This window comes from Theobroma cacao, chromosome 9, assembly GCF_000208745.1.
Source record: "Theobroma cacao cultivar B97-61/B2 chromosome 9, Criollo_cocoa_genome_V2, whole genome shotgun sequence".
Lineage (NCBI taxonomy): Eukaryota > Viridiplantae > Streptophyta > Magnoliopsida > Malvales > Malvaceae > Theobroma > Theobroma cacao.
The window spans coordinates 6,789,211-6,814,283 of NC_030858.1; the positions used below are offsets into that span (position 1 = coordinate 6,789,211).

General features: G+C 34.7%; 1 protein-coding gene across 1 annotated transcript; it reads left to right on the forward strand.

The window, feature by feature from the left end:
- On the forward strand, positions 962–24,531 carry LOC18588754 (nuclear pore complex protein NUP205). Its single transcript, XM_007013370.2, has 45 exons — positions 962–1,267; positions 1,375–1,470; positions 1,978–2,052; positions 2,165–2,269; positions 2,374–2,484; positions 3,517–3,676; positions 5,712–5,797; positions 5,951–6,073; positions 6,187–6,414; positions 6,683–6,772; positions 7,579–7,734; positions 8,282–8,398; positions 8,494–8,700; positions 10,115–10,216; positions 10,391–10,534; positions 11,232–11,362; positions 11,439–11,558; positions 11,852–11,975; positions 12,683–12,880; positions 13,743–13,861; positions 13,948–14,098; positions 14,207–14,319; positions 14,409–14,490; positions 14,639–14,725; positions 14,840–14,917; positions 15,543–15,746; positions 16,302–16,394; positions 16,469–16,582; positions 16,685–16,855; positions 16,959–17,014; positions 17,095–17,167; positions 17,260–17,450; positions 17,535–17,661; positions 17,762–17,839; positions 18,404–18,568; positions 19,174–19,338; positions 19,419–19,556; positions 21,112–21,255; positions 21,567–21,689; positions 21,885–21,980; positions 22,090–22,227; positions 22,417–22,517; positions 22,767–22,886; positions 23,501–23,633; positions 24,258–24,531. Exons 1-45 carry the CDS (start codon positions 1,127–1,129, stop codon positions 24,339–24,341), a joined length of 5,658 nt encoding a protein of 1,885 aa, XP_007013432.2. The 5' UTR covers positions 962–1,126; the 3' UTR covers positions 24,342–24,531.

Consider the following 25,073-nt stretch of genomic DNA (forward strand, 5'->3'; position numbering starts at 1 on the left):
TTTTATTTATTTGTAATACTTTTTTTCTTCCTATCACAAAGAACCCTTCTACATCACCAATTATGCATTGTTAATTGAAGATCATTTAACAAATACAAGCATATATTATTAACCTTAACTTAAAATGTCAAAGTAAATTATATCAAAGTATTTTATTCAATTATTGGTACATGATTTTTTATTTAAATAATAAAATTTAAATTATTTTTTCTCAAATAAAAAAATCAAACTAAGCTCCTAATTCTTAAACTTAAATTGTACAATATATAGCTTATGTATAATTAATTAAATTCATTCCATCTACACCTTCTAATTTTTTTAATGTTGATTTTACCTTTAACTAGTGGATTTCATCTTCTAAAATTTTGTTATGATAGTACTTAGATGGGATAATATATGCGAAACATATTGAAATTGTGTTATGTTGATATTAACACGAGATATAAAGTTGAACAATTTGATGATTTGAAAATAAAAAAAACATAACAACTTAATTGAAAGAAATTTTCTTGGGGAAAAAATCATACTCTAATTAAAGAAAATATCATCAAATAACAAGTAAAATGTGAAAGTGTATATTATAAAAGTTTAGACTTTGCAAATTTCTTTTTGGGATAATTGATTTTGATTACCCAAGAAAAAAGGGGTAAGCGAACCTGTTACAAAGTCAACATCTACCTTGATAGCACACTAAGGAAACCCATAACATCAACAAAGTAATTACATAGCAAAAATTTTATCACTTAAAGGTTTGGAGGAAAATAAATTGATATTTGACCGTTGATGTATGCTTTTAAGAATAAGAAGAGAAAATAAAACGACGCGTCGTTTCATCGCCGTTCCCTCTTTACTAATTTTGTAAACTTTCTTTCTCGCTCCTTTTGATTAAACCGACTGAAAATATAAAATTTGACCCGTTGTAATTTTTAGGGCTTAGAGAGGGTTTTTTAAGTTTAACACTCTCTTGCTGTTCTTCTTCTTCTCTTCTGTCGTACTATTTCTCCTTAGTCTCCTACATCCATTTCCCGCCTAGTTTTTTTTTTTTGTTTCCTTTCATTTTTTTGGCTCTTTATGCTACTCATTTCCAAGATCTCCCTCTCTCTCTCCTAGGGTTTCACTAGAAAGTATGGTATCGCCAAAGCAACTTCTTTCCACCATCGAATCCTCCCTCCTCGGCCCTTCCCCTCCGACGCCGGCGCAGCGAGTCGAGCTCCTTCACGCCATTCGCAGCTCTCTTTCCTCTCTCCAATCTCTCCTCTCCTATCCGGTATCTCTCTCTCTCCCCTTCGCTTCTTCAACAGTTTATGCAAATGCTTTTTGTTGCTACTATTGTTTATTGATGTATGAACTTTTTACCATTTTGCGGTTTTGTAGCCACCGAAACCCTCTGACAGGGCGCAGGTTCAGTCTAGAGAAGTTCGGCTTCCTGATTCTCCACCAATTTCGCTTGACGATCAAGATGTCCAGATTGTGAGTTGAATTTCGCTTTGATAATTTGCCTTTTGTTTTGTGCAAATGTTTTGATTGCTTTTTCTTTTTTTCTTTTTCCTTTTTTTTTTGGCTAAGAAAATGAGGTGTTGATTTAGTGTTTTATTGACATTTTATTAGAAATTGACTCTAAAAGTAGGTGAAATACTTCTAGGTCATTATGGTTTAACCGGGATGGAGAGGGACTTAGGATGTGCAGCGTTCGTGTTTGTTTGTTTTTATGAGTCTGTTTATCAACCTTGATATGGTCCCATTTGGTTCAGTTTTACTAATTGCTTCACTACTGAATAATTTTGGCCACAATTTGACGCCATTGTTAGAACTTAGAACCAAGAACCAATTTGATTATGCTATTTTGTCTTTATCATTTGCAATGTTAGTCTTCTTTGGTCATATATGTATGACTTTAGTCCTAACTTTTTTGATTCACTTTCTCGTGGACATATTTGTTCTTTCTTTTTTGACATTTTGTGCTATGCTGGATTATAGGCATTAAAATTGAGTGACGACCTCCATCTAAATGAAATCGATTGTGTTCGTTTGCTGGTTTCTGCCAACCAAGAGGTAAATTTCTGTCCGGTTTGCTTGTGTCAATTTTTAATTTCTGTTTTTTCCATGTTTATACACAAATGTTTTTTTCTGGTATTTATGTTTTCTTATGATTTTCCTTTTCCAGTGGGGTTTAATGGGACGGGGACCACTAGAGATTTTACGCCTTGCTGCAGGACTTTGGTATACTGAGAGACGAGATCTAATAATGGCTCTCTATACACTTTTGAGGGTAGTTCCCTCTCTAATGCACATTCAGCATCTTGCATCATTTGGTTGCAGCTTTATTCTTACAGTTTTTTTTTGTTCTAAAGAACTGTTAATTGCTTTTTTTAGGCTGTTGTGCTTGATCAGGGACTGGAAGCTGATCTTGTCGCTGATATTCAGAAGTATCTGGAAGATCTAATCAGTGCTGGACTTAGACAGCGATTGATTTCTCTAATAAAGGTGTGAAACTGTGTAAAATGTTTAGTTTCATGTTATGCGTTTATAGAGTGGGTCAATCGTTTTGCAATAATCTTGTACTTGTTCTTCTATGAGTCATGGGCACATTCAAACTCTTTTTGATTGTTAAATTTTGTTTACTTGTGGGAGAACTGATGAATCATTAGAATGCAAATGTTTAGATGTCAACTAAAAATCACTATTTTTCTGAATCGTTCAACTTTTGATCTGATCTTCATTTGAGTAGTTCATCGCAATATTTTTTTATAAGATTGGAACAACTGACAAAATATCTATGTCTAGCAAATACATGGTTTATTTGTGAATTATATAGCTTTATAGGCAATCTGTAATATGTGTTTTTTTCTTTCGTTTTAACTGCTAAACCCCAATTGTTAACTATTTGAGGTAGAGCAGTGAAACTGTATGGAGCATGCACATTGATGGATATAAGCATGAATATGATTAGTTTGTTAGTGGACTTGATGGACTGATCTCTTTTCTACCCTGAATCTAATGTACTTTTTTCAGTGAGCATTTAAATGGTAGTGCACCAATTGCATTATATTGGAATGTTTCCTAAGTGGAGTTCTTTGTAAACAAGTTGTGGAGAAACATGAAGTGACCTACTGGTTTGGTTTAATGTACTTTAAATACATTGTTTTGAATGGATTAGCCTTTATTGTTGAAGTTAATCTTATTAAGAATTAGTAGCCTGATTGTTGATCTATCAACTTTAATTTTAATTTCAGGAAGAGAATTGAACTTGAATCCAACCTTTACTTTCTATTTCTTGTTACATTTTGATTTATTTGTGAAGTAGTAGCAAGTAGTATCAACTTTTGTGTTATGACATTGGATTTTCGAGAACATCAGTGATTTCTTCAAGATGCATTAGTTTTTGCTTTAGGGAGGATCCTGTGCAATTGATTTTTAGGATGAGAATTTGCCTTTCCTTTTGGCCTTATGTGTTAGCTTTCTTCTAATCTTTTCTGTATGTTCTTTTGAATGCAATTGATGTCTTTTCCACTTTAGGAACTCAATCGGGAAGAATCAGCTGGTTTAGGTGGGCCTCTCTCTGAACGCTATCTTCTTGATTCTAGAGGTGCTCTTGTTGAGCGGCGAGCTGTGGTCTGTAGGGAACGTCTTATAATTGGACATTGCCTGGTCCTTTCTGTTCTAGTTGTGCGGACAAGTAAGCAGACAATATATTGTGCTTTTCTTTCCTTTATGATGAAAAGCTGTCATGTAGTTCTTTTTAATGAAAGAGGTGGACAATTCTGCATTTGAAAATGTGAAAGATGGCAATAACCCATATTTGATTGAAAGGTAGAATGTGCATTTGGTATTTTTTTTTTCTGATTTCTGAATTTCAGCATCATAGCTCATATTTGATTAAATTTTAGCATATTTCTCGGTTTTTAATGCAATATTATTCCAGTTTGTTGGCTAAAAAACTAATATTATCAAATAGTGTTTCGGCATGTAATGAGGGGACCTCTAAATGCCATCAGGAGAAGATATGATTGGATATAGCATTCACATCAAGGGGAGTGGAGGAGCAAAGATGTAGAAAGGATCTTATGTTTATTGATCTTACAGAGCATATGGTTTTGAATAGAGCATGCAATGGTGCAACATGATCCATAAAATCTCCTACAGTGGGAAATGTTGGTTTATTGTGGTTGATTTATCTACCTTATAGAGGTTTATTGCTTTGATGATTAAATTTAGCCTGGTTCAATTATCAAAAACTGAGAAAAAACTAGTAAGAAGGTTAAGCTATCTAGACTTAACAAGTTTTGTATCCAATTCTTGTTGAAGTTGATTTCCTCATATATTACTATTTTATGCAAACAGCAGTTTATTGTCTAGGGTTTACACTATCTTGCAATATTTGTTGTCAAAATGGGTAATGCACAATATAGGAGGAATTGGGCAACACTTCCAAGATGGAAGTAGGTATCAATCAAGATATATGAGGTTCTTTTTGAAGGATTTGAAGTCTGCTGATCTTGAATAGAAAACTTTTTTGTTAGAAACTTTTCATATGAGATGTTTTTTTTGTGGGTATCTGTTGGCCTTTTCCACATGCAATTGTTCTTGGGTTGAAGATTTGAAACTTTAAATCGCGAAGGGTCTAGGTTATTTAGATATATGTGCTGTTTTTTCAAGGGATTTGAATGTTGTGGTTGAAGCATTCTCTGAAAAGATCCGAAAGTCATATATATTGACTCTTGAGAGTTCTGACATTAATATTCTCTTGTATAGGAAACCGAACTTCAGGATCTTTTAACTTCAATTCTCAAATGTTATGATACTTTGAGCTATGAAGTAACGCAATGGTGGTTGCTAAACATGGTGTTTGTGAGATTAAATACATTTACTATGATGATGTATTTACCAAAATTAGACATGAATCATGTCTGCTAGGCTTATGTTTTTTTTTTTTTCAGTGGAACTGTGATGGGCAACCTAAACCAAAAGTAAAAGTTCTCTATGAACCTATTTGCTATGCTTGACGTGCTATTAATGACATAGAGAATAGAGATAATGAACTAATTATTAGAAAATGCTATGCCCCATCCACCATATTCTCATTTTGACTCAGGTTTCTTTAAGTTCAGTCTTCTGATTCACTTGCTATTGTGGGCTTCCGTTCAGGCTTCAGTTGTATCTCCAAAATCTTTGATTCTTCAATACATTTTTCTTTTTGGGTGGTTATTTAAAGTTTTTCGAAATGGGAAGATTGACAACATAAGCTATCTCTTACTTATGAATATTCTTGCATGGTATAATGTAGAAGTAACAGTGAGATTCGCTTTGATCTCATTGTAGAAGACTATACCTAGCTCTTCTGCTGTTAAGCATCCTTTCTTGTCACAAAGTTCTTGCTTAAAGTTTGAAACCTTAATTTGTAACTGTGATGGTAGAAAAAACTAAGCTATGTTGAATAGAAATGTTGTAGGTTTCTGAACACTCATAATTCATGTAGAGGTTTAGTTGCCACTATTAAAACTACACTGCATGAAGTAAGAAAAGTTTCCCATGGTTGCATGAGGTTCTATGTTTCATTGAGTGACCTCTTTCCTGTCATAGTTCAGATTATGGAGCTGATTTGAGTTTGTTTGATAAACTTTTGGCCATTTATGGGGTCATCTATATCGCTTGTTTTTGATAGAAAAGGAGTAAGATTAATTATAGTCATACTTTAACAATGTTTTATGCAGGTCCAAAAGATGTTAAAGATGTTTTTTCTGCTTTAAAAGATAGTGCTGCTGAACTTAGTGAGAGCAATGACACCTTAAAACATCAGGCATGTCTTTTTTGTTGTAATTCTGTGCAAAAGATTTTCCTTTTATGTTTCTTGGCATGTCACAGCAACATGCAGACAGATGATACATGTATAAGCTTTTGTGTATGCTCCCTGCACTTATTATTTTATTTTGTTTTTCATCCCTGTGTGCAGATTACATATAGTCTTCTTTTTTCTCTCATCATTGCTTTCCTATCAGATGCTCTTAGTGCAGTATCTGATAACTCATCCATCCTCTCTCATGATGCTTCTTTTAGAAAGGAATTCCATGAAATTGTAAGATGAACAACAATCTCTCTCTCTCGTTTTTTACCTAGTTTACTTTTCTTGAAATTCTGGTGATAGTCTTTGAATTACTGAACAGTTCTGAAACACTTGGAACACTTTAGGTGATGGCTGTGGCAAATGATCCAATTGTTGAGGGCTTTGTTGGTGGTGTAAGGCTTGCTTGGGTTGTACATTTGATGTTAATACATGATGAGATTGGCCTTAGTGAGACAGTTTCAACTGCTTCTTCAAATGAATTGGGTTACATGAATTTGTGCTTGGAATCAGTTTTTGCACACAATGTGTTCCACTTTTTGCTGGATAAAGTTCTTCGAGGTGCAGCATACCAGGTGGATAATGCTCTTTCGGAAAGATGTTTCTCTATATCTTGGTTCTTGCATTTATTGTTTCGGAGTAGCCCTCCCTCCCTCCCCCATTTACTTGGTGGAATGTCATATTGATTTTCCTTTTTTTCATTGTTCTGATCTTTCTGAAAGATGTTTTGACATTACTCGCAATTGATTTTTCTTTTTATTGATGTTGAGATATGCTTTTATGTTTTGTTGCTTATAGCATATTCTTAAGGCAGTTGGCCTTGTTGTTTGTAACTTTTTGCAGAATGATGATGAGGATATGGTGTATATGTATAATGCTTATCTGCACAAGTTAATTACTTGCCTTCTATCTCACCCAGTTGCCAGAGACAAGGTTGGTTGAGTTCTTCAATGTCCTAATTTTGTTAACAATTTACATGTTGAAAGAAACTTGTACAGAGCACAATGCACATTTGATAGATTCTGTTGTCAGTCCTTTTTGATATTAAATTAAGCTAATTTAAATATTTGTGTCAGCATGACATCTTTATTCCTTTCTTTTCCTTGTACTTCCTCTTTAGGGCAGGGGTGGGGGGGCTTATGACTCTGTTTTTACTTACATGCAATTGTTTTGCATCCACTTTTTTTTATCAAGGTTTGTGTTTAGTAGCCCGAGGTTTATTTTCTTCATTGGCATGCAACATGTTGCTTTGCTGTTAGCTGTGTGTATGCAAAATGTCATATCTATAAGAAACATTTGCCTGTCTTATGTCATGTGTTCTAGGCCAGATGTGATGATCCTTAACTCATTTAATGATGTTGACTTTTATGCATGCATGATAAATCGTCAGTACACTTTTTATATGAGTATCCTTGGACCTAATTTATATAACACCAATCCTTGGGTTTTGTCATCTGCCTCATTCTTATCTGCCCATTCGTACAGCTCCATCACTCTGTGACGTTTGTGATATATTTGAGGAGATACTTTGGGAAATTCAAAGTGGAGAAAATTGTGTAATACTTAGCATCTCATATAATTAATTGCTGTAGAGCATTTAGGAAACAGCCCATTTGTTTCAAGCCATCTTTGGCTTTTACAATATATTTGTGTTAGATGTATTCTCATTTTACATTGAAAAATTCATATTATTCTCAGTGGTGTCACCTTGAACTTTGAATTGAAACACTTTGATGTAGGTGAAAGAATCGAAGGAGAAGACTATGATCACCCTTAATACATATCGCACTGCAGCAGATTTTGTGCATGATAGCAGCTTGCAAGGTGAACAAGCTGCTGAAGGTGTCCCTTTACCTTTTGTGTCTCTCTTGGAGTTTGTGAGTGAAATTTATCAGGTTGGTTCATCAGTTTATGAATGACCTAGTGAATTCAAATACAAAAAACTTTGTATGTATACTAGGTGAGGCATTAACAGTCCAGTGTAATGTTTAGAAACCTGAAAGTTAAAGAATTTTGTTCTTTATTGAAAAACTAACCAATTGGGAGTTATTTCTTTTGGTAAATCTGATTTTAAAATTATTAATCAGATTAAGCTATTACTTTCTTTTGCTTGTATAAGAAAAGCCATTTCCATTTAATGAATGGATAAACTTTGTCTTTCCTTTGTACCGCTGTTCTGCACCTCCCTATAATGAGAATGAGTCATTCTGTTGATGTGCAAAATATAAAATACGCTCTCTTTTTTTTTTTTAACAAAAAGATCTGTTGTTGTTAGTTGAGACATTCATTGTATCAGAATCTGAAAATGTTGCCTAACATCTCATTTATTGTGGAACATATTCTGCACATGCAATAGTCTTTCTCCTTTAACATGTTGCTTCACGTGTTTGTTTTATTTTGTGGATTATTTTAGCCCACAATGACATTTGCTATATCTTTCAGAAGGAACCAGAGCTCTTGTCTGGCAATGATGTCTTGTGGACATTTGTGAATTTTGCTGGAGAGGACCACACTAATTTTCAAACTGTTGTGGCTTTCTTAAACATGCTGAGTACCCTGGTATGCAAGTGTATTATTTGCTTTATAAAGCAAGCTTTGTTATATTATTGCGGTTTATGACACTATGGTTTTTCTTGATTCGATGTTCTTTGCAGGCTTCTAGTCCAGAAGGTGCTTCAAAGGTTTATGAGTTACTCCAGGGTCAAGCATTCCGCTCTATCGGGTGGAGTACATTGTTTGATTGCCTTTCTATTTATGATGAGAAGTTTAAACAGTCTCTTCAAACTGCTGGGGCCATTTTACCTGAGTTTCAGGAGGGGGATGCAAAAGCGCTTGTTGCATATTTGAATGTTCTTCAGAAGGTTTTGACCTTTTCTTGTTTTAGCAATATTTATGACTATAAATCCCTTTTTTCCTGGACATTTGATGTTTTCACAGAATGCTTTATTCTAGTTGTTTACAAAGAATGTGGTGATCTTTCCTGTTTCTTGTGATTTTCCAAAATTGTAAACTACTTTAGGCATCACATCATGGTGCTCATGATATTGAGACCTTAGTTATTGAATGTAGCATGTCTCCTTTTTCATGTGTCTTTGTCATCATTGTTAACTGCCTTAAATGTCATATGGTGATAAGTATGTTGATTAATGATTGTTGGTTCCTTTTTTGTGGTGAAATTTCAGATTTGGTTGGCAGTTGCTCCCTCTATTATATGCTTCTAGTTGCTGCCATTCTTTTCATCTTCTTTCTTTTGTAACATTTCTTCTCCTAGCCTCCTTCCCTCTGCCCTCTTCTCTCCGACTTATCTCAAGGACCTTCTTTAGGATATTTTTGCAAACACTTGAGCATCGAGAAATAAAAGCATCTGATCTCAATAAGATTCCATCCACACATGATTTTCCAATAGCAGAGTTGCTCTTGGGGTAAAGTTTTCTACATGACCTATGGTTTCTTCCTCTCTCTCTCTCTCTCTATATGTATGTATATATATAAGTATATGTATATACTTTTTTTCATGAAAATTCATTAAATTGCATGTCTTGGAAATTTGCACTTGTTTGTCTCTTTTAAGATTTTGCAAATGATCAATGTTCATGGAGAAAATGTCAAAACAAATACAATCCAAATTCTTGGGGTTGGCTGCATGAATTCTCTTTAGACATCATTCAGTCCTATGTGCAACTTTGTTGGATTTTATTTCTTTGGTTACTGGCAGGCGAAAAGTATACAATTCAAATTTTGTTTTAGCAGCTTCAAATGTATGAGAAATGGTTTCTCCCTTGATTTGATTTCGAGACCTTCTCTATGGAAGATGTATGGAAAAGGAGGTGCAGAGCTCATGTTACACATATTTATTTATTTTTTATAATCTCCATCTTCCTTCATCAAACTATGAAACAAGGAGAATCAATATATCTGGAAGCAAAAGCTGCTTATGTCAGTTACAAACTTTTTTCATGTTAATATTGGTGAATTTGGATTATAAATATCTAATCCCTATGTTTGTTGTGTATTTTCCATTTTCAGTTGTTTGTAGCCTACAATCACAAAGTTTTGAGGTTTATATTTTAATTTTCTATGTATATCCCTGTTTGTGTATGCATGTCTATAAATCTATGTATGTTTATAATTGTAAAAGCATATGCATGTTTGTAGTTACTTATTCTAGGTTGGATATCTATGTCTTTTTATTTACTAAATTGTACATTCTCTTTTTCTTTGTCCTTCCTGTTGATGAAATCGTGGTTTTCAGTCTTTACTTGCCATCTGCTACAGGTTGTGCAAAATGGAAATCCTATTGAAAGAAAGAACTGGTTTCCAGATATTGAACCATTATTTAAGCTCCTTAGTTATGAGAATGTGCCACCATATCTCAAGGTTGATTGTTCTCTCTCTCACTCTATTCCTTGTCTTTTCTTCTCCCAATTTAACTCTTTTATAATGTCTCACTCTGAAGTGATTGATGGCATTATGTCTTCTAGATGAAAATCTTCTGATGAGCTTAACGTCTTCAAGAATTTCTTTTAAATATTTAGTTTTATGCTTTCACAGGGTGCTTTGCGGAACACAATTGCTACTTTTGTGCGTGTCTCTCCAGTCCTAAAAGATACTATTTGGACTTATCTTGAGCAATATGATCTACCAGTAGTTGTTGGCTCACATATTGGGATTGGTGGCCAGCCAATGGCAGCCCAGGTTAATTTTTCTATTCAGTATCAAATCTATTAATGGTTGATGTCAAGGTGTAAGTTTTGGGTACCTCTTGCCATATGGTTTTCAAGCTTTGTTTTTATTGGTTAGGTTATTGATGAATTGCATCAGATATGGATATCTATGACTTATTTACTATATTACAGACAAAATCAATATTAGAAGGGAAACTTGCTGATTTAAACCAGACTTTTAGGAGGAAGAGGCTGATTCAGAGGAGTCTAAGTTTGAGAATTGGGAGCTTATCAACCTGAAGGATTCTTTAAGCAAATATCTGTTAATGATTTTCTTGTTATTATTATTTTAGAGTGTTTCAGGTGATATATAAGACTATATTGGGGAAATCGTTAGATGTTGAATCTGAAATGGAGAAAATTAGCTGTGTTAAATAAACTGGATGGACTTGATAAATGAGCTCCAACTGAGATTGTACTGTGCAATCTCATTTTGGTGAAGGAGATAAAAAATTTGTTGAGACTGTTAATGGATTATGTGTAAAATGAGGGTGAACCAAACAAAGAATTTCCAGAAGCAACTTGCTTGTTATACACGGGGATTGATTGCATTTTCTTTTACAGGAAGGCAGGCAAATAAATTTGATAATGACCATTAGTTTTTGGCAAGAAAAGTGTGTTGTGCTTATTCAAAAATATAATGTTCATGTTGGCTTTTGTGTTGACAGGTTTATGATATGCAATTTGAGTTGAATGAGATTGAAGCAAGAAGAGAACAATATCCTTCGACTATATCTTTCCTTAATCTGCTAAATGCTCTTATTGCTGAAGAAAAAGATGTAAGCGATAGAGGGCGTAGGTACGGATCGATCCTTTGCAATTTCAGTTTCATTTTTCCTTCTGTGGTTATTCTGAGTAGAGTGTCTTTCTTGCAGATTTTTTGGCATCTTCAGGTTTGTATATGATCATGTGTTTGGGCCATTCCCTCAAAGAGCCTATGCTGATCCTTGTGAGAAATGGCAATTGGTTGTTGCTTGTCTTCAACATTTTCATATGTAAGTATATATTATAGTTTTAATCTGGAAATCTTTTATAGTGATTTTGGTACTTTTATGCAGGGTGAATTATACCAGTTATTGTTTTGTTCAAATTTATGATTATTTAATTGACACTTGCTCTCCTTTTTTTCTTTCTTTTACAAGCTGCATTATATTGTTATTTATGATTACCCTGAAGCTTGATATATATTTTTTTGTGTAGACTGTTATTTATGTGTAATTTATGTTTGATTAACCTTATAACCATACTATACCATTAACAATTGCATTACCTATAATCTATCTTGCAGGATTCTGAGCATGTATGATATTCAACAGGAGGATATTGATAGTGTTGTTGATCAATCACAACTTTCAGCAGCAACACAACCACCTTCACTTCAGACGCAGATGCCTGTCTTAGAGTTGCTGAAAGTATGTTGTATGGTTTTGCTTGTTTTTTACTTCCTATACGGTGGACAATCATTTTTGAAGCAAGTTGAAGCATGTTAAATATGCACAGTTTTTGATCCATTGGCATAAATTTCTTGCATTCTTATTACCTAATGCAACCGTTAATTACTTTGTGGTCAAGCAATAATTTTCTGCATGGAAATTATGCTTTAGAACTAGATTATTCTAATTATTCATTATTGCTTTGACTCTGTTCTGTTGTAATTTTGTTTCTCCCTAAGACACCATCCTTTGGGTAGTACTTGTAACATCAATGTTGGAAACAAACTGCATTTAAAGTAGTGGTTCAACAATTTGAGCTTTTTCTGAGTTTGATGTCAAAATGTTTTTTCCTATGCCTTTTTGAGACTTGGTTAGAACTTTCATGAGTAAATAAGTTTTGTTTCCGGCTGAACGTTGTGCCTCTCGGAATCTTGAACAAATACGAAGATAAATGCTATGGGTGTGAATATTAATGTAGATTTTTTGTTCCAAGTTTTTAACAATATAAGTTGCACTGAACTTTAAGAAATATTTTCCTTACATTAAAGTATTGCAACATTTCCCCTCCTTTTTCTTAATATGAAAAAACAGATTTTTTACACCTGCTTAATGTTAAATAATTTATAGCTCACTCAGAATTGCATCATCAATCTTGCTTTCTTATTAATGACTGTTTCTCTTGGCAGGATTTTATGAGTGGTAAAACTGTTTTCCGGAATGTTATGAGTATCCTTCTGCCAGGGGTGAATTCAATCATTACTGCAAGGAATAGTCAAGCATATGGACCACTTTTAGAGAAGGTTGTGCAGCTCTCATTGGAGATTATAATCCTTGTTTTGGAAAAGGATATGCTTTTAGCTGATTTCTGGCGTCCTCTATACCAGGTAATTGTTTCAACTGTGCAGCATCTTTTTATATTTTTTCTCTATAGACTATGATAAACTTCGAAGCAACCTTGGTGATTGCCAAAAGAATAAGTTGGGATCTAAAATTTCTTTTCTTACTTTTTAAGTGAAGTTTGGATGCTAAGCAAGTTTTCTGATGATAATCAAGTTAGTCTGAAATGAATATCTGAATCGGGCTTTTTAATCCGTATATTTGTTGATGAGCCATAGTCATGTTCACAGTTTGTTTGGGAAACAATGAGGTGCTTTGCTGCATGCAAGGGTGCCTGTGTGCTAAAGGAAATTTTTAACAAGACTGATTACCACATTTGATACTGGTGTTTTAAGTAATTTTTTTTTATATTTTTCTATGAGGATTGGCTTTTAACATATCTTGGGCTATTGGTTCATGAGCTTCAGTTGTCTTTGTACTCTCTCTCTCTCTCACGTACGCTTGCCTGTAGTAAACATTTGCATAGACATTCAAACATGTGCTAGCCTGTAGAAAACATGCATGGAGAAGTTTTTGAAGAGTATAATTATGAAATGATGTGACTATTTTTTCTTGTGTGAATATCTAGGTCCATGTAAATGTAAACTCTGTCTTGCATATATTTCAATTTGGCTGATGAACTTATATCTCATCCCTGATCATGTTGCATGCAGCTAATTCTCAGCCAAGTTATGTTCCATGACTTGTATGGTAACATTGAACCCTAAGTAGTATATTTTTTGTTGCATGTACTGGATTTATGATGTCAACAGATAATTCCTGATAAAAGCTTCCATGTTTTAATTTTTATGTGCATGACTAGATCGAGGAGAGGAAAAGAATCTTAGTTTTTGCTTGTTTTCCTTGCAGCCTCTGGATGTTATACTCTCCCAAGATCATAATCAAATTGTTGCTTTATTGGAGTATGTTAGATATGATTTTCTACCACAAATTCAGCAATGCTCTATCAAAATCATGAGCATTCTAAGGTTGCTTCTTTTGGACTACTTTGGTTTTATATTTCTTTCTGTTTATCTGGAATCTGATTTAGTTTCTAATATTACCTTGGATGAAGTTCTCGAATGGTTGGGCTGGTGCAGCTGCTGCTGAAATCCAATGCTGCAACTTCATTGGTGGAGGACTATGCAGCCTGCCTTGAGTTGCGATCACAAGAATGTCAGGTTATAGAGAACAGTGGTGATGATCCAGGGGTTCTAATAATGCAGGTTAATCTGAGTTTGTTGTGTGCGTGTGTGTGTGTGTTTTGGCCTCCAAATAATTCAAATGCTTTGAGCAGTGTCTAGAACTTTGCTGTAATTTCTCTCTACTTTCAGCTTCTGGTCGATAATGTTGGTCGGCCTGCACCAAATATTACACATCTACTGCTTAAGTTTGACCTTGACACCTCTATTGAGCAGACACTTTTACAGCCAAAATTCCATTACAGGTTTTGTTGCTAGTTATTCAAATATATTCATGTTTATTTGTGCCAATGTTTGCTTCGACCCTCTTACAGTACACATGATTATTATACAGCTGTTTGAAGGTTATTCTTGAAATTTTGGAGAACCTTTCAAAGCCAGATGTAAATGCATTGCTTCATGAATTTGGGTTTCAGGTTAGAACTACTCTATCTTGCTTATTGGATTTCTTAAAAAGAAAGCTACTAGCATTTAAATCCGTTTCTTTTCTCTTTCATAGTTTCCCAAGTTTCTATTGGAGTGGGACTATTTCTTAGAAAAATTTCAATTGTTCCCTGTATGCAGCTTCTTTACGAGTTGTGTCTGGATCCATTAACATGTGGACCTACCATGGATCTTTTGAGTAGCAAAAAGTATCATTTCTTTGTAAAGGTATAGCATGATTTAAGGATTTAAGGATTTAATGATCTTAATTGGTCTCTTTCTTTTGTTATGTGGTTTGCTTTGTTTGAAGGAACAAAATCTTATGATACTGTTTTGTGGCAGCATCTTGATACTATTGGTGTTGCTCCACTTCCTAAACGTAACAACAACCAGGCACTTCGCATCAGTTCTCTGCATCAGGTTTTTTTCTTAATAATTTTTTCCTTTTTTATTTAGTTCTAAGTTTTTGCTGTTGCATCATTTAACCAAGTTGGTTGCTTCACATAGTTCTTTACTTAACAGTGTCCATTTCTTTTTAGTTGTGAGACACATCAGAGGCAAATTTGAAGGTGCTTTGTTTCTGGATTACAATTGGGTTGGCAACTTCCCTCAAATTTGGCTATCTTCTCATTTGCATTTCTAGTTATACTGAGCTTGACACTTCATTGATAGTTGATTCTACTCATTTCAGTAAAAACCATGTTATGTTTTACTCCAAACGAGTCTGGATAAGTTTTCTCCATTTATCTATTTTGCTTAAAGCACCCTACTCTTATGCCAGAACTTTTTGATTCAGTATTTAATCAATTTTTTATTGTCTTGTTTGTGAAGTCTTGATACCTCAGTGATGGATCTCTGCACAGAAATGTAGTCTAAAACCAATTGCATGGTTTAGTTTACTTAAATTAATTGTCATCATGGTGCATGCTTCCTCCCTAAGGAATTCAGAATTAAGTTCTATTCTTTGAGAATGTCTTGTAAGTTGTAAAGTTCTATCTTGTGGAACTTTCACTCATGCTGATTTCTTGCTCCTTGTCTTCTGCAGAGAGCATGGCTATTGAAACTTTTAGCTATTGAGTTACATGCGGCTTATGTGAGTAGTCCCCATCATAGAGAGGCTTGTCAGAGTATCCTAGCTCATCTTTTTGGCCAGGGTGTTGTTGAAACTGGCACTGACATTATTTCGCAGTCCTTAATTCTTCAAATTAGCAAGGAACATGCTGCCACCAGAACCATCAGTAAGACCAAGGTATTATGAATTAGTTACATCTATTATAATTTGAAATAACAATTTTATCACATGGTTGCTGATTTGCAAATAATAAGTATGTGGATGGTTATTGGAAAGTGAATTTAATTTCAATTTCTAAATTTTCTTTCCACTGCTGTTGCTACCGAGGTATTTTTTCCTCTTCGCCAATTTTTTTCTGAGGTACAAGTTTCTGTATTGAGGCAAAGTGGTGGTTCCCTGTTATTTCTGCTTTTGTTTTTAGGTTGTATTGACAGTTGTAAGCCACTTGGACAAGAATATTGAAAACTTTTTGAAAGTTTGAGATATGTTTTATGCTTACGTGCTGAGGCATGTTGCATTGTTCCTTTTCTTCTTTCATTAGTGGTGGGGTCCTTAGTTCTCTTTAGTGCATCAAATCCTTTTGACAATTGTTTCCATGCTATATAGTCCTAATGTTATAATTTGCATTGAATGTATTTTCTGGTGTGTATTAAGAGTGCTGTTTGCCTTTATGAAGATAATGAAGTGGATCTGCTGTCTCATTTGTGGCTCTTTGTATTTGATCAATTTCAGGTGTTAGAGTTGCTTGAAGTTGTCCAATTTAGATCACCAGACACCACTACGAAGCTTTCTCAAATTGTTTCTAATGTGAAATATGATTTGATGGTAAGGTTCTAGCTACAGACAGTAGCTCTCATACTGTTACCTGTCATCTGGACTTGCTCATTTCTGCTTTACAGGCAGAGGACATACTAGGAAATCCAACAGCTTCTGGAAAGGGTGGCATCTATTACTACTCTGAACGTGGAGATCGTCTAATTGATCTTGCTTCACTTCGTGATAAACTTTGGCAGGTCATTTCCATTTTCTTTAAAAAACATTGCCTGAGAGTGATAGTTTTTGTTTCTGTAGTGTTGTATATACAAGGCTGATGTTGATCTGGATTTTCTTTTCAGAAGTTCAACTCTGTTTATCCTCAGTTGAGTAACTTTGGCAGTGAAGCTGAGCTGAATGAGGTTAGAGAGACAATTCAGCAGTTGTTGAGATGGGGATGGAGGTACAACAAAAACCTTGAGGAACAGGCTGCCCAACTTCATATGTTAACTGGCTGGTCACATATTGTTGAGGTCTAACCACTTTTTAATTGGGCTTGTCCGAACTTGATTTTTTTTCTTTAAAAAAAATTTTCAATTTTCTTATGCCCTTTACCTGTGCTACATGCTCTGGCAGGTTTCTGTATCGAGAAGAATCTCATCGCTTGAAAATCGATCTGAAATTTTATATCAGTAGGCTTCCCTATTATCACTAGCATGTTTCTTTCTTGTTCTTGGGTTGCTTTATCACTTATATCTCTGGTAATTGTCAGGATTCTTGATGCCTCTCTTAGTGCTTCTGCCTCTCCAGACTGCTCATTGAAAATGGCATTTATATTGAGCCAGGTAACCTGGCTGCACTCGTCAACTTACTGCTTATCTTTCCATTTCATGGCATTGGTTTTTGATAACTTGCCTTTTGCATGAAATGTTGCTAGGTTGCTCTTACATGCATGGCGAAACTACGAGATGATATATTCTTATGCCCTGTTGGTTTAAGTTCAGATAGTATTACATGTCTTGATATTATCATGGTGAAACAATTATCAAATGGTGCTTGTCACTCAATACTGTTTAAGCTTATCATGGCAATTTTGAGAAATGAATCATCAGAGGCTTTGAGGAGGCGGTATGGTCCTAACTAGAATGCTTTTCTTTGCTTGTTAAACTTTTTCACTTGTTATCTGACCTTTTTATATGTATCAATCTTCAGTCAGTATGCGTTGCTTCTGAGCTATTTCCAGTATTGTCAGCATATGCTTGCTCCTAATGTGCCAACAACAGTTCTTCAGCAGTTGCTGCTTGATGAGCAAGATGGCGAAGAGTTAGATCTCCAAAAGGCATGTAACTCTCTGAAACCTTTTCGAGTTATTTTTTGACTATGTTGCAATTTTTATATGTTAATTGAAGAAAAGCTTCATTACCACTGATCCATTGCAGATTGACAAAGAACAGGCAGAACTAGCTCGTGCCAACTTTTCCATCTTAAGGAAAGAGGCTCAAGCCATCTTGGATTTGGTGGGTGCACTCTCCACTCAGCCCCTTTCGACCTCCTTTTTTCTTCAGTTGGTATCGTGTATAAAGATTGGTGTTAACTTTGAAGTTTTTGACTATATTTTCTTCAATATGGAACTGGAATTGAGATTGTTTTTCTTATCTAGCATTTTCAGTCAAATAGATGTTTTCTTCCAGAGTTTGGACATGTAAGGTTTGACTGGATTGGACTACTATAGATGCTTGTATGTATCTATGTGCAATCCTGTGAATTCATATAGACATACAACTAAATCTTGTCCACAAATCTCTCCAGTTTTTGAACTGCAATGAACCTGAAAAATTGGTGATGTATTTTTCAATGTATTGCATAGACTATGCTTCTTTTATGGGGCAATCAGAATTCCTTTTTTCTGGTCAATCTTCTTATTTTGAAAAGTTTGCTTGACTGTCTAAATTTATTTTGTGCAAGATATTCTAACTGCTGTATAGATTGTTGTTCCATTGTGGTTGATGTACGTCATAAGATAGACTTTTTGTAGTTTTGATGCTGCTTTCTTTCTCATTCTGTTCAATTTCAATCTGCAGGTAATAAAGGATGCTACTCAAGGCAGTGAGCCTGGCAAGACAATATCTCTTTATGTTCTGGATGCAGTAGTTTGTATTGATCATGAGAGATATTTTTTAAATCAACTTCAAAGTAGAGGGTTTTTAAGGTCTTGCTTAATGAGCATCCGTAACTTTTCGTGTCAGGTTTGTCTATCTTTCCTCCATATATTAGCTGCTGAATCAAGGAAAATATTGTACTATATCATGTTTAATAGCAAGCAAAATGTTATTGTTCTAGAATTATGTATACTAATTTGGGAAATCTGGTTATATAGATGATGAAGTTGGAAATAAAGATGCATTTTGTAATAGCTGGCTAAAATGCACTGGACATGCTGCCATGCTGCTTTTCATCCATAATTAATATTAATCAATCGTTGAAACCTCCAAAACCTCTTTATCTTTTTCTTCAGCAAGGGCTGTTTACTCAGTTATGTTCCCTGGAGCTAGGGTCATTAATATTTTCAAACTTTTGTAATGCCTTCCATCCCATTTTCTTCTGGTATTGTTTGACTTGCACGTGTAAAACTTTTTGTATGTGATATAGATTTATCCCTACCTCCTCAAACTGTCTTCCAACTGCTTAATGCTTCCCCTTCCTGAACCCTCCCCACCAACCCAATAAAAATGAAAAAAGGAAGAAAAACCTAAGAGAAAGTATTATAGGAGATTTAATACCTCTAGAACCCCTCTTTTGTTTATGGAATCTGGCACATATCATTGCTTATAGAACTGTATAATTGATTCAGGATGGTGGCCATTCACTTGACTCATTGCAACGTGCTTGTACTCTTGAAGCTGAACTTGCTTTGCTTCTGAGAATTAGTCACAAATATGGGAAATCTGGGGCTCAGGTTTTATTTTCCATGGGTGCTTTGGACCATGTTGCTTCATGCAGGGCAGTTAACTTGCAGGTGATATTGCAATCTTTGTGCCCATTATCCTATTTGTATTGCCATGTTTCTGATTTGATTGAAATTAAACTATCCACCAGGGAAGTTTGAGAAGGGTTGACACAAAGCTAAGAAGAGATGTGGCTGTGGACATTGACAAACAGCGGATGATCGTGACTCCTATGTTGAGATTGGTGTTTTCTTTGACATTGTTGGTTGATACATCTGAGTTTTTTGAGGTCAGTTGTTTCTTTTACTTTTTTCCTATGATAGTCTGGTCATTTCATGCTTGTAATGGAAGGAAGAGAGAGAAATTAATTCCTATCTATGCTTTGAGTCAGGTTTAGCTGCAGAACTCAAGAAAATGTTCCACCTCTTCCTAACCTATCTTACTTGGACTCGTTATTTTTTCTCCCTTACATACCCATGTTTGACTCATGTCAGAGACTTTTAAGTAGATATGAGTATGAGGCTATGCCTCTGTAAATATAAGCTGAAACTCGCAAAGTTGAACATGCTAATGTTTGGCAGTGCAACCCAAGTTTGAGCAACATAGCTACAAACCATAACCAATAGCATCTTCCCACTAATTACTTAACAATTTTGAGATGGTTCAAATTGAAAAATGAACTGAGCTCAAGCTTGGTATTCTATTTATTGGGGGCTCCATTTGGTTGTTACTTTTGATATTCACATTTTGCTTTCAAAAACCTAAAGTTAGAGAAGTGCATTTGGTTACAGATGTAACAAATAGTTTTAAGGATTGAAAGTTAATAGTTTGACTAAAATGGATGGCAAGAACCATAATTTTGCTTCTATATTGAATCGTGATGATGGAATTGGTGCCAAACTAATTAAACATGTTGAGCTCATTTAAGGTTCTTTCCATTGTTTTCATCATCATTATTGTATTAAGTTGTTATTTTTAGTTTTATTAAAGTCATGTTGCATGCTCAAGTTGATTTCAAAGCTTGAGCTTAAGAGATGAGATCAAGCTTCAACTTTTCTCTTTTGCTGAGCCATGCTGGTTGCTGCTGTTTTTTTTATGATTACCATTTGTAATAATAGGTGTTATTGTTGTTGTTCTCAAGCTTGAGTTGGTTGCAAACTAAGAGCTCAAGTTGAACTTGAAACTTGAGCTCAAGCTTCTTTAATGTTTGGATTGAGTTAGACTGATAGCTTATCTGTGACTTACCCTTGTTGGACTTCTGGAATGATTTATATTCACCAGAACATAAAGCAAATAGTTGAGACATATGGCAGACCAGAACATATTCTGCTGCTAAGTATTTATCTGGTTATCCTTGTGTTTTAATTTGAGTCTCGTTGCCATCTTTCAATTCTTTAGGTCATGTTAGCTTTTATCTAGCTGACATAGGCATATTGCAAGCCGTTACAGTGGGTATCCTTACCTGAAAGTCCTGATTCTGTTTGGAACCTACTGACTAATGTCTAATCAGAGGGACAATGGGTTCAGCCAACCAGTTCTTGATGAGAAGACTCAGTTGGGCTTTACAAGTAGAAGTATCAAATACTTTTATTTTTTTTTTTCAATATTGGAGAAACTACATTCTTTTATATACTTCTCAATCTTCTTCTCTTTCAACCATACTCGAGCAAGCTTGTTTTGACGTGATTCATAGTAAGCCACCATTTTTTTTAATTTGAAGTAGTGGGCATTGTTTCTTAGGTTCTATGTCAGTCCTTTTCCTGCCTTTCCTCAACTCATTTCATCTTCTTTGATTTTTGTGCCTGATGCAAATTTCCTCCTTTTCCATGTATTTTATTTTATAGGTTAAGAATAAAATTGTCCGTGAAGTCATAGATTTTGTGAAAGGACATCAATTGCTCTTTGATCAAGTTCTTCGGGAAGATGTTTCTGGAGCTGATGAATTGATGATGGAGCAGATCAATCTTGTTGTTGGTATACTTAGCAAGGTGAGAACCTTTTAAGATGTGCTCTGGCTTAATACTATCTGACTCCAAATTGACTTGATACTTGCAATCAGGCAGTGGCATCATCTACTTGATTGGTGCTTTGACACTTTGAGAAATAGAATATGTTTGTAAAAGATTCAAAACTTAACTATTTTCTTTTTAAGGGGTTTTCCCGTGGTTCTCTTCTTAATGTTGTAGATTATCTTTGTTATCTTTATTGTTAGGTAGTCTTCTTTTTTCGTATAAATTAAACGAAGTTTGATTTGATTACATGGAGACGCTTATTTCTTTTTTTTTTTTCTAATTTATAGGTTTGGCCTTATGAAGAAAGTGACGAGTATGGTTTTGTTCAAGGGCTTTTTAGTATGATGCATATTCTTTTCTCTAGTGATTCAGAGACAGCTACTTTTTCACACTCCGTGCGATCTCCCAAGGTGTGGCAATGTTTCTTCTGAATGTTGCTGCAGAAGCTATCGGCTTTTTCACACTCATTTATTGTTCATCTGTTTTTTTTTTTTTTGAATGATCAGAATTCGAGTTAGTCAGAACTGAATGCTTTTCAATTATGCTATCACACTCATGTATTGTTCTTCTTTCTTTTTACTTTTTTCTTTCCAATGAATGGTCAGAATCAGAGGAGGTCAGAACTCAATGCTTTTCGATTATGTTTTAGTCTGAGTTCTTATCTATACTTTTTGGTCACAAAGAAATCCCTTAGGCTGCAGGTATGTGTTCAAACATCAAAGGTTGAGGCTTGCACATTTTTCCATTTATTTATATCGTTTGGTTTGGTGATAGACAAAGAAATGGGTATCATCTATCAACTTGTCACAGGTGTCAGACGACTCTCCTGACTATCATTCTCCTGCTGGCCCGCAGCAGCCAACACTTAATTTACTTTGTTCTCTTTTGAATGCTGTGACAAATTCTCTTGAAAGAGCATCTGAGGAAAAATCAATACTGCTTAATAAGGTATTATGGGATTGTATAAACATAGTGAAAGATCATAATGTTTTATGATTTTGCATTTCTGGTGTCATTTGTTCTTTGTGTTTGCGTTGCCTTTTATCTGTCCTTTCTTCATTTGTAGTGCTTTTTTTTTTCCTTGGAGGTAAAAGTTTGTGTGTGGCATGAGCACTAATTACATTTTTGAGTTTGCAGATTCAAGACATAAATGAACTATCAAGACAGGAGGTGGATGAAGTTATCAATTTATGTGTTAGGCAAGATTTGGTTTCAGCCTCGGATGACATTCAGAAAAGGTATGTTTCAGTGTTGCATTGCTTTTCTGTTTGGTTTAATTTGAAAGTACACATGCAAGAAGTTTTTCTTGTAGCCATACTTTATTAATATAATGTTTGAAATTAAAGAATCTTCTCTCAATTGAAGATAAAATATCTATTATGGTTTTGAAAAATTTTTCCCAGTTTGCACTCTTCATGTATTTGTGGTATTGATGGATTGTTGGTGCATTCTTGTATATTTAACACTATGGCTTTCCTGTTTTACAGGCGGTATATAGCAATGGTTGAAATGTGCCAAGTAGCTGGTAATAGGGATCAGCTAATATCTTTATTACTTCCTCTTGCGGAGCACATGTTGAATGTCATCCTAATCCATTTTCAGGATAGGTGCTTCATTTTTTGCCCTATGGTTTTGAAATAATTCTTAACTTGTTGCATTGCTCATGGGTGAAATTAGTTACTATGATACTCCTTGATTCTTGGTGTGTGTACATGTTTCTGGTCCTTCAGGGATTAATGAACCCATGTAGATTAGTTCTCTAGTTCTGAATTTATCTTTTTTTTGTTTGATGGTTTGGGCATTGAAAATTAATGAGCAGAAAATTTATTTGGGCTATTTCTTTTGATGCTTAGTTTGATAAGCCATAAGAAATGAGACGTTTAAGACTATTGGATATAAGAAGAGCAGATTGGATAGGGTGGAGACTTTAAGGTCTAAGCGGTTCTAGGAAATACTATTATATTTTTAAATGAATGTGATCTAGATTGGAATGTATTAAGGTTTAGCTGTAAATCATTTGCCCCGTGCCCCCCACATATTCCCCCTCTTTTTATTTTAATTGGATTTTAGGGTGATTTGTCCTCATTGGCCAGCTGATATTAGAATGTGAAACATAAAGTAGATTGAATTTTATGCTTTTTCTGTTTTAAAATCCTTGTCCAATATTTGTGTTGTATGTATATGAAGTTACCTTATTCTTAATTCCTGGCTTTTATGGCAGCTCTGGTGTATTTGATACCAGCAGAAGTATGAAAACCATTACATATGGTGCCAAACCTGACTCAGGGCAAGAAATTTCTTTGTTGTGTGGAAAGTTAATTCCACTTTTAGAGCGACTTGAGCTATTAAGTGAGGTATGCTGCTTCCCTGATCTCTGTTTAGACCTTTTGGGATATGATCATTCCAACTCTATCAGGCCCAATTGTCCTCCTGGGAGCTCAAGCTCTGTTTTTTATCAGAAAATATCCACAAGTCATGGGAGAATTAGAGTATCAGACATGGTACAATGTGTTTTTAGTTTATCTACTCTAGTGGTGCTTGAAATTCTGAAAAAACAGCATCACAAATGAAAGATCACTTTTATTCGATACCAAGTATGCTACTGACAAACTGTCAATTCTTTGCATACAAAATATTCATTAAAGAAGTTATGACTTGTGTCATAGATTTATTCCCTTATTCAGCCCTTGTGCAGAGTAGGCTTGTTGCTTTAGTTGTTTGGAATGATGACGGTGTTTTTTAATTCTCTCAATTTTGGGTTTGGTATAAGCTTTTAACAAACTCGAAAATTGTGCTGGGTTTAGCTTATCTGGAAATCAGAAATAAATTGAAAATACACTTGGTCTTGACATTTGTGGCCTTGAAATTCTCCAAGGCAAGGATGTCTTGGTTCCATGGTCAACTGCTTTGAGTCTGCCCTTAGTTTTCTTTGTTGGAATATATATTGATATTTTTTTTGTTGGTACTTGTCTTCCCAGGATAAAGTAGGCCACAACCTTAAAGTCTTCCGCAGATTAGTGACTTCGCTTAAAGAAATGGTAATCCAAAAATTGGCTTTATGATGTTGGTTTAAGGTAGTGAGAATTTTTTTTATATTGATGTTAAAAAATATTTGCGCATTAATGTGTTTTTTTTTTTTTTTGGGGTTTCTGAAATCCTGTAATTGCTGTCATGTCTGTAAATCTAGAATGTATTAAATGTAATGTAATTATCCATAGATTTTGTTCAATGAATAAAAATTTAGTTGCTTAATATTGTTAGAAAATTTATTATTTTCTAATTTTATGCGTCGACTTCTCTTTTTATTAGGGTTCTATGAGCAATACAATTTGAATATGAGACCTCTACTCAAATCCTGTTTTACCTAAGCCCAAGTTGCCATTTAGTTTGCTTGGGTTTTTTTGGAATTTTGATGGGATTTACTTTGTGGAGTTTGCGTAAATTTATAAGGGCGTGCAGTAACCCTTGAACTTCCTGCAAACACAAGATGCATCTCTCTGCTTATGTTGCCCATCCAGATGAATTGGCATAATTCAATTTGTGAATGTAGCCTATAATATAAATATTTAAGCAGAAGTGTTGGATGAGGTACTCTAGTGTTGGAACATAACAATCTTCTTACTCGCTGGCATAAATGCTTTAATGTTTGGTAGGGTGGAAAGGAAAGTGAGGTTCTTGGAAAATTTGTCCCATCCATTACTAGCCTACGATGTACCAAATCTGTAGTTGTAACTTCATCAGATCAAATGTATTTCAATTCCAATCTAATGCAATGCTGATGATTGGTTTATATT